Here is a 9,773-nt window from a genome sequence, read left to right on the forward strand (position 1 = left end):
AACAGTGACATGGCATGTTAGTTGGTACATACTGTCCCTTCTCTTCTGACTCTGGACATTAGGAGCCAGAGAGTCTCTATGATTACCTCAAGACTAGACTTAATAGGTCTGAAAAATTACCCCAAGCCTTCAGTGATGATGACCCACCAATGGATAAATCGATAATTAAGGAAACTTTCTGATTAAGGCATTACACTTCCTTCCCTATAACCACAACATGGTAAAAGTGACACACAGCCAAAGTACCAACGCCAAACAAGTTTTGGATTTATTTTAATTTCAAAGGAAAAAAAGAAATATTATTAAAACTATTATTCCTTGTATACAAATAATATAATTCAATGATTCTAAATGACGTATTTTTTAGAGACTACCCAAGATTTTGAGGCAAAATCAGGTATGGAAAAAGAAAATGTGGTTAAGGGAATCCAGAATCATTTTGGCTTCATTTTATTTATTTATTTTTTTTTTTAAAGATTTATTTATTTATTATATGTAAGTACACTGTAGCTGTCTTCAGACGCTCCAGAAGAGGGAGTCAGATCTTGTTACGGATGGTTGTGAGCCGCCATGTGGTTGCTGGGATTTGAACTCCGGACCTTTGGAAGAGCAGTCGGGTGCTCTTACCTACTGAGCCATCTCACCAGCCCTCATTTTATTTTTAAACAAGGTCATGAGTGTGCCCATGGAAACTCTGAGAAAACAAACCTTGACCTTGCAGACTTCGGCAAGCCCGAGGACTCGGGGAAGCACAGGCACTCTCAGGCCCCTGCTGCTTTTGCTGCGGTCCAAGAGCCGGGTCCACACAGCATTAAGCAGGGACAACACTGCTGATGGTGAGGCTGTGCCACACTCCATGGTAGCTCTGGGAAGACAGACGTCCTGTGGTGTGGAGCACGGATGGAATCACGTGCCTTGAGAAATCCTGCTCTGTCTTAGGTGGAAAGGAATCAGTCAGCTCCTTCTACTGCTGTTGTGGCAACAGGTTTTACGTAGTATGGACCTTCACTTAGGTATGCTCTGAGCCTCAAATAATTTGAGTTTCCAAAGATCTCTGCAACTGTCTTGGAATTGGCAAGTGCTTTTACCAGTTCATATTTGGCATCCTTTGAAGTTTTGTCATGTTCCACAGACCGGTCCATCACAAATTCTACAAAACCTGGACTGTTAAACATAAGTCTCTGAGCCCAGGGCTGGTCTGCAATAGCCTGAAATTGAAGGGAAAAAGAGAATACAATTTATAGTTAAGCTCATGAGCAGACAACATAATACTTAGAGATACGTGTGATTGCACAAACCTTAAATGCATCTCCCTTTGTCCAAATAGATTCCTGAGAAACATTTTTTAAAATTCTATATATTAAAAGTTTTGTATGGGGCTGGAGAGATGGCTCAGCACTGACTTGCTCCTGAGTTCTGAGTTCAACTCCCAGCAATCTCATGGTAGTTCACAACCATCCCATCTGTAATGGGATCTGATGCCCTCCCTCCTCTGGTGTGTCTGAAGACAGCTACCAGCTACAGAGGCCCTTTAATACAGTTCCTCATGTTGCAGTGACCTCCCCCCACCATAAAACTATTTTTGTTGACACTTCATAACTGTAATTTTGCTACTGTTATGAATCATAATGTAAATGTTTTAGGAGACAGATTTGCCAATGGGGTTGCAACCCACAGGTTGAAAACTGCAGGCTGGTGAGATGGCTCAGTGGTTAGGAGCACCGACTGCTCTTCTGGAGGTCATGAGTTCAAATCCCAGCAACCTTATGGTGTACTTACATACATAAAATAAATAAATCTAAAAAAAAAAAAAAAAAAATTGTGAGCTACCATGTGGTTGCTGAGAACTGAACTCAGGACCTCAGGAAGAGCAGCCAGAGTAACTGCTGAGCTATCTCTCTAGCCCCTTAGCTGTAATTTTATAACCAACTTTGTAACTATTATTACGGTGTGGCTCCCCTCATAGATGGGAAGTTTGAGAAAGGCCCCAGCATCTAACATTCGGGTGAAAACAGCATTAAGCATAACAGCATTCTCATATATGAGAGCCAGGGCCATCCAACACCATTGCACAAGGCTTAGGAAAAGTGTGCTGCAGCTACTTCTTGAATAAATAAGAGGTTCATGAGCAAAGTTAGCAGAGTGCTGAGATTAGTAGCCAAGGCAAAGGTCAGAGGTGAGAAACCAGCAGCCTGGCATCGAGGAGCTGGGTTAATCTGTGAAGCAATAGCAGCTGGTTTAAACCTCAGACAGTAGTGAACACCCCTTACTGACAACCCGTTGGCACGTGTCTCTCTCAATGGCCCCTGAAGCAGCAGGGTAGAAACTTCTGCGTGCACACAGAGGCTAGCTCACTCTAGTGCTGTGTTGAGCTGGTAGTCACAAGGGTCTGCAGAGAAGAGGCACCTACTGTGAACACTTTCAAGGCAGCACAGTGCAGTTCCGGGAAGGGCTGGTTACTGATACCACGGAAGAGCTCCAGGGAGTCTCGAGACATGGAAGAAAACCAGGATTCTGTCATTCCCAGGAAGTCATCAGTCTGCTGCTCAGGCTACAGTACAGAAAGGAAACGCCCATGGCAAGGTTACCACAGCTGGAGAGAACCCATCTCTAAATCCAGGCCAGGAAGTTCCTATTTTTGCTGGATGGGATGAACTACTCACTACGATCCCTCTAGTTCTATTACTCTGTAATTCTACATTACACTTAAGGTATAAGTATCCACCGGACGGTGGTGGCACATGCCTTTAATCCCAGCAGCTGGGAGGCAGAGGCAGGCAGATTTCTGAGTTTGAGGCCAGCCTGGTCTACAGAGTGAGTTCCAGGACAGCCAGGGCTATACAGAGAAACCCTGTTTTGAAAAACAAAAACAAAACCAAACAAACAAAGATATGAGTAACCAAGCTGCTGATGGCTCAGTGGGTAAAGCCCTGGCTATGTGAGCCTGACAGCCCGAGTTCAGTCCTCAGGTGTCATATAGGGTAGGAGAACTGACTCCATCAAGTTGTCCTTCGAGTGCCACATGTGCACTACCGCATGTGGGCCCACACATATGCACCTTTCCTTTAACCCCACTTCTCTCATTCACAGTGATAAATTTAGGAAGTGAGGAGGGGCTATGGGCAAGTTAACTAAAACTAAAGAAATTCTGGACAATGCTGTTCCCAGAGAAAATGGACTATTAAATGAAAACCCCAGCGACTCCCTATAGTTAGGAGGTCCCAGAGAGCACCTCCCCCATTAAAGCGGGTTATGTCTGTTGCTCTTGGCTGTCCATCATAACTAAATGATAACCCTATTCCTAAAGATGCCCAGTTTGACTGCAAAACACATAGAAATCAGTAACTGGCAAACTTCTTCTAAGCTGACTAGCTTCCATAGTACCATAAACTGCTCTATGCAGGATGCAGGGGAGGAAAGACATCAGTGTTCTTGCCCAGTGCTGGACCTGAATGCTGCCACTCCGACCTGTGATGAACACTGTGCCCACTGGCAATGACTGTTATGAGTAGGAGAACCAAGCATCTGACTGGACTGAGGCCTGCTCCACAGGACAGCACTCAGGCTTGGGACTGTAAAGCTGTAACTCCAGTTCTAGGGGTCCGGGCCCTCTCCTGGCCTCTACAGGCACTGCACACAAGCGCTAAATACCCATACACATAATATAACATAACGTAACGTAAAATAAAATGGCCCATGGCCGTGGAAGTCACAGGTCTTAGAGGGGCACCTCCTATTGTTGTTTTGCTAGCTGCTCATGATTATATTCTTAGATTTGTGAAGCTTTCAGCCTTGGTCAGAGATGCTTCTTTTTGCAATGGGCAGTGAGTGGTTATTGGGAATAAGTGACTTAAATACTGCCTATAGTGACACATCTATATCAATCCCCTGCTCCTCAAGGCTCGGAAAACACTGCAGATGAGAGGGCAGAAAGAATGTAAGAGCTGGAAGATGAGAGGAGTGCTTGAGATAGCAGGGCGGTTGCACCCACCAACTCATAGCTGCTGTGGTTCCCTGCACAAACTTAAGCCAGCCCAAACCCCAATGCAGCCAGGAAGAGCTAGAGGAGATTGACAGCAGCCAAGGAGGAAGGGACAGTCTTGCATGTGTGGCCATGACCTCAAACCCTGTGCATACGGACAGCACTAATTAGATAATAAGAGAGAAAGCAGATAGTCATGAGGTTGGAGGGGGCATTGGAGGAACAGGGAGGGACACTGGAAAGGAGTGGATACAATCAAATGTGTGCATACGTGAATGAAACTCTTAAAGAATAAATTGAGGGCTGGAGAGATGGCTCAGTGGTTAAGAGCACTGACTGCTCTTCCGGAGGTCCTGAGTTCAAATCCCAGCAAACACACGGTGGCTCACAACCATCTGTAACACCTCTCCTGGTGTCTGAAGACAGATACAGTGTACTTACATGTAATAAATTAAAAAAAAAAAAAAAAGAATAAATTGAAACAATACCCTTACAAAGTTTTCATGTCCCAGTCACATAGTGAAGGTAGCTGTCACTGTCCTGGAACTCTGTAGACCAGGCTGACATCGAACTCAGAGCACCTGCGTCTGCCTCCCGAGTGCTGGGATAACCACTGCCCTGCTTTGTTCTGTTAGGTCTTGAGCCAGGGTTTCTGGAGCCCTGGCTGGCCTGGAACTCAGATCTCCTGTCCTCCTGAGGGCTGGGATTAAAGGTATGTGCCAGCAGATGACTATCTTAACTACAGTGAAAAGCACAACACCTGGGAGAACATCCTCTTAAACTGACTAGTGCCATGCCAACTCGTCCTCCCAAACACAGACAGCCCGCTGCCCTTCATCAACTTCCCCGTGAACTTACTGATAAATACAGGAGAGAGGAAACTGCATCCAAGCACCTAATCTTCAGCTCCGTGGAAGCATTCTTTGCTTGATACCCTATTCTCATGAGGACGCGTTCAAAGCGGGTTCCTGTGAAGGACAAGGTGATACATAAAACCCAGCCAGTGCTGCCCATCCCGTTCACACTTCTGTGCTCCATCACCACCATCCACCTCAACAGCCCAACCTGAGACGAGGTACCCAACAAGCAAAGACACCCTCCCTTCTCTCTCCCTGGTGCCCGCTCACGGCTTTCTGTTGCTATGAACTTGACCTCCCTATGTACTTAACATAAGCTTGTCTGTCTTCCATGCCTGGCAAAATGTCTTCAGACCGCCTCTGTGCTGCAGCTTCTGTCACAGCCTCACACTTTCACACACAGTAGGATTCCACCACATGTAACTCATTCATCCATCACGTACATTATGGGGTTTAAACTGCTTTGAACAGACAAATACTGCTCTACACAGGAGTATACAGACACTGCTTGAACCTTTGCTTTCCATATTGTATACTAGGAGGCAGAACTGCTGGCTCATACATTAACTCTGTTTAATTTTTCTGTGGAACTTCCATACTGTTTTCTAACATCTGAACACTTGTCATGCTAAATAGATAAATAGATAAATAAACAAATAAATAAAAAAATTAAGGTAATGGCTATCCTAATGGGTGTGAAGTGAAAAGCAATGTATACTTATGCATTATGATTATCAACCTAAAACACACCATTCTATCTGATTCTGCATGGTAAAGCGTTACGCTGAGGAGTGCAAAGGTTCCAATCTGCACAGGCTCAGAAGAGTCTTACACAAAATGTTCTGACTCTCTGTGCTTCCGAAATATTCAAAACCCTGAAGAAGCTGCTGCTGTGCTATTTTGATAAATGAGGAACGTGAGGCCAGAGAAGTTACGTAAATGAAATTCATACAGCTTCCGGCAGTGCAGAAACTAGAACACAACACAAGCAATGCCATAAAATCGAGGAAAATGTTAGCAGCAAACCGCATGGCTCTTGTTGTATGAAAGCCTACATATAGTAAGGAGCAAAAGCCACAGCTTTTCAGTAGCAGTCACAAGACTCTGGGAGACAAGTTCATGTCAGAGATAAGAAGACTGTCGCCTGCAAAAGTAGTTTCTAGAACAGTTATCCCACCAGCAGATGAACCTGAACATGGAGTCCTGGCCCAAAATACGTCTTACAAAATCCAAGTCAAGTCACACCAACCTGTCTTCTGTAAAACTTGTTTTCCTTCAACACTGGATCCCAGGATTCCAACTGTGTCAACAGCGACACCAATCATGGTGGGGTCTTGACTATCGGCCATTTCAAACACTTTCTCCAGAAAAACAGGGTAGCGCTCACAGATCTGCTGAGGACTATCCATGACGGCCAGGTTTCCAAAAAACTTCACAAATCCTAAAAGATTTACAAAAATAGATGTTAGGAGAGGGATAAGAAACACAAATTGGGGGCTCCATGTTTCCACAGGAATATCAATAACTGTAGGCAGCAGGAGACAGCTAAGCACTGTGCTGCCGGCAGCGGACAGCCAAGGAGATTCAAAGACCCATCCGTGTACTGTTGATCCTGTAACTTCACTGAATTCAGTTCTTAGCTCTGACAGTTTCTTGGTGGAGTCTGAAGTATTCTCCATGTGATATCACCCCACATTTATACCTATAAATAGAACAATTTCATACCTTCTTTGGGTTTATGTACCTTTTACTTTTCTCTTACCAGTGTGCACTGCAGAGAAGTGGTGCGAGGGCCCTGCCCCTCATCACAGGAGAGGCTTTTGGCACTCCACACCTCAGCACATCATCAGTTATGGGGCCTTTATGCACGGCCCGGGCTGTGTTATAACGCACTTCTTTTACATCTGATTGAGCTGACATGCTAAAAGGATGCTGTCACATGCATGTTTGGTATCTGCTGGTATGTTTTCTGTCCTTCATTTTACTAATCTGCTGTATCACATGTATAACTTGGATTCATGGAGTCACTCAGGTGTGATGCAGGATCCTCTCACTGTACCACTGATGGTGGCTACGGCGTCTTGTGATGGAAGCATGAAGGAGAGAAAGCCCTGCCTTTCAGGAGCCAGTGTAACTCAGACATTGGAAGAGCTGCTCTCACCTGGCAGATAGAAGCCAGAGAAAGGGTCTGAATCTGCGCCAACAATTATATTGGATATCTGGTCAATGACTCCTTCTTGAGCAAGGTATTGTCGTCCGTGATGGGTATATGCTAGGGATGTCACCATTTCTATACAGGTGGCTCTAAAGTCAAAAAGGACAAAAATGAAGAGCATTTTAAAACTGATTTCACACGGGGTCTATTTTACTTAATTATTCTCGCCAAATCTGAAAGGCCCATAGTTCTGGCTCCTTCTTCAGATGAAGATACAAGAGCGCCACCATTTTCCAAGCTTATTAAGGTGGAGTTCAGATCTGAGGCCTGACCTTCTAACTGGAGACCCAATACTATTTCTGTAACATGCTTGTTTCTTAAGAGGTTTTTTAAAAAAATAATTTGTTTTATTTTGAAATACCAAATAGACACAAAACAAAGCTGCATGAGGCCCCTGCACCCACAACTGTTTTAGACTTACCAACGTCTTATCTCATCTTTCACTGAGCTATTCTAAAGAAAGCTTGCCATCTTGCCATTTACCCACACATGTCTGGAAAAGCAGCAACACTTTCTCATATAGTAATCACCAAATATTAGTAATCCTTCAGTCCCTTCTGGCATGCAGTTACGATAAATAACTAACACAGTTTAGCTGAGGTTAAAAGCTTAGCACCTGACCTCAGATTTATCTACATCCTTGTTCATTCGATTAAAATATGAAAATGCAAATATAGTACAAAGTGACACTGTGGTGGTGGCACAGACCTTCAATCTTAGCACTCCAGAGGCACAGGTAGATCTCTGTGAGTTCGAGGACAGCCAGGGTAACACTGTCTCAAAAAAAGACCCAGTAACCAATGTATATATATGGATTTAACAAGTCCAGTCATACTACAAAAGAAAGTCATTAAATACCAGAAATACCTATATACAAAGATGGCAATTACCATGCTATTATAACAGCAAAGGAAGAGAATGCAGATGAATATAGCAAACACTAGGTAATATTAAGAGGACCTGGGAGTAGGAACAACAGGAGCTCTAAAAGACACAGCTAACAATCAGCAAGGACCCTTGTCAGCCATTATATTGGTTTGTATGGCTAATTTACTTAATCCTCATATAGTCTTTATAGAATTATTAATGTTCTCAGTCATGGATGTCAGCTCAGTGGTAGAGTGATTGCCTGATTGTAAGTTCTGAGTTCAATCCCTAATACTGCAGCAAAAGAAAAAGAAACTGGGCACAGAAATGCTACAGTCATTTGTCCAAGGCCAAACAAGGTAGAGGTCTAAGAGTTATGAAGCTCATGTCTTCATTTTTTTTTCCCCTCACGACATGGCTTTTCTGTGTAGCCCTGGCTGTCCTGGAACTCACTCTGTAGACCAGGCTGGCCTCAAACTCAGACATCTGCCTGCCTCTGCCTCCCAAGTGCTGGGATTAAAAGCATGTGCCACCATTGCCCAGCAAGTCTTCATTCTTTTAAAAACATGGTATTTCTTCTATCATATCATAGAGCTATTTGATAACGCCACTTGGTAAGATGCTAAGTCATCTAAAATGGCATATATCAAAGTGATTCATAACTGTTTAAATTACATATTGTAACATATTAATCAAATGGCAAACTTTGAGACAGAGAATATAGTCATTTGAAAATAGCTAAGACATCATGCAGGACTTTGCAAAGCTAAATGTATTATCATGATAAAAGAAGCCATTTCCTAAAATGCTTCTTGAAAGTAACACCAGCACTGAGATCACACTCTGTGTAGTACCAACAGCAGAGACTACACTAACACCCACGGTTGCTTTGTGGCCTTTCAAAAACAGGGCACTGCACTGGAAGATGTCTCCCAAGTCTGCTTACCTGACTAACACGTCCTCACCCGTCAGCTCTTTTAGGAGCTGGGTCACCAGTCCACTTGTGGTACAGTAGTTTAAAGATTCTGACGACACAGAAGAAATATCTATAATTAGCTGAGAGAACAGAAAGAAAAAAGGTCAAAACAGGTCCAATCTGTTAGATCTCATTTTAAACTAAATGCAGAACTATATATGTACTATGTAACTGAATTCTTAATTCTTTCATGATTTGTTTCTAGGAAAACTTCATTGAACATAAAACAAATTACTTTTGTAAAAAAGTATTCCATTTCATCTAGGTATATATGTACCTTCCACCAAGAAAGCATTTATCAGGGCATGAGGCTGACATTAGCAACAAACATAAAAATGATACACACACACACAGAGAGAGAGAGAGAGAGAGAGAGAGAGAGAGAGAGAGAGAGAGAGAGAGAAGTAGAACGTTCCTAATGTGTACAAGGCCTGTATCTAAGAACCATGAAATAAAATTGTATCTATGTATCTGTTTGTCACATGTTCATTTGACAAGCATGTTCTGAATGCTTAATGAAAGACATAGGATACTGAAATATTTAACAGAAGTGGCAGAATCAGGGATTTTTGGTTTTTACATCTTCATTGAATTATTTACTTTGTGGAGGGGAGTATATGTGTGAGGGAGATGGGCTCAAAAGACAGCCTGTGGGAGTTGGATCTCTCTCCCCTAGTCATAGGCTTGGCAGCAAGTGCCTCTACTCACCATGCCATTCCATTGGCCCAAAGATCATTTATATATGCTACAAACATCATGCTGTACATGACCAATGCATGCAATTTAATGTATCAAAATATAAATTTGGAAGTCGGGTGTGGTGGCACATGCCTTTAATCCCAGCACTCGGGAGGGAGAGGCAGGCGGATTTCTGAG

At 43.3% G+C, this 9,773-nt stretch overlaps 1 protein-coding gene across 2 annotated transcripts in view; it reads right to left on the reverse strand.

Moving 5' to 3' along the window:
• Positions 1-599: 599 nt before the first annotated feature.
• Psmd5 (proteasome 26S subunit, non-ATPase 5) overlaps positions 600-9,773 on the reverse strand; it is a 15,906-nt gene continuing 6,732 nt past the window's right edge. For both annotated transcript variants that reach the window (XM_021193330.2, XM_029537024.1), the window contains 6 exons: positions 8,868-8,977; positions 7,001-7,143; positions 6,089-6,280; positions 4,841-4,950; positions 2,411-2,551; positions 600-1,208 (listed from right to left, as the gene is read on the reverse strand). In XM_021193330.2, coding sequence (XP_021048989.1) covers positions 951-1,208; positions 2,411-2,551; positions 4,841-4,950; positions 6,089-6,280; positions 7,001-7,143; positions 8,868-8,977 — 954 coding nt within the window. In that variant the 3' untranslated portion in view covers positions 600-950. The remainder of the gene's footprint in view (positions 1,209-2,410; positions 2,552-4,840; positions 4,951-6,088; positions 6,281-7,000; positions 7,144-8,867; positions 8,978-9,773) is intronic.

The sequence above is a fragment of the Mus pahari genome, chromosome 3 (genome assembly GCF_900095145.1).
Source record: "Mus pahari chromosome 3, PAHARI_EIJ_v1.1, whole genome shotgun sequence".
Classification (NCBI taxonomy): domain Eukaryota; kingdom Metazoa; phylum Chordata; class Mammalia; order Rodentia; family Muridae; genus Mus; species Mus pahari.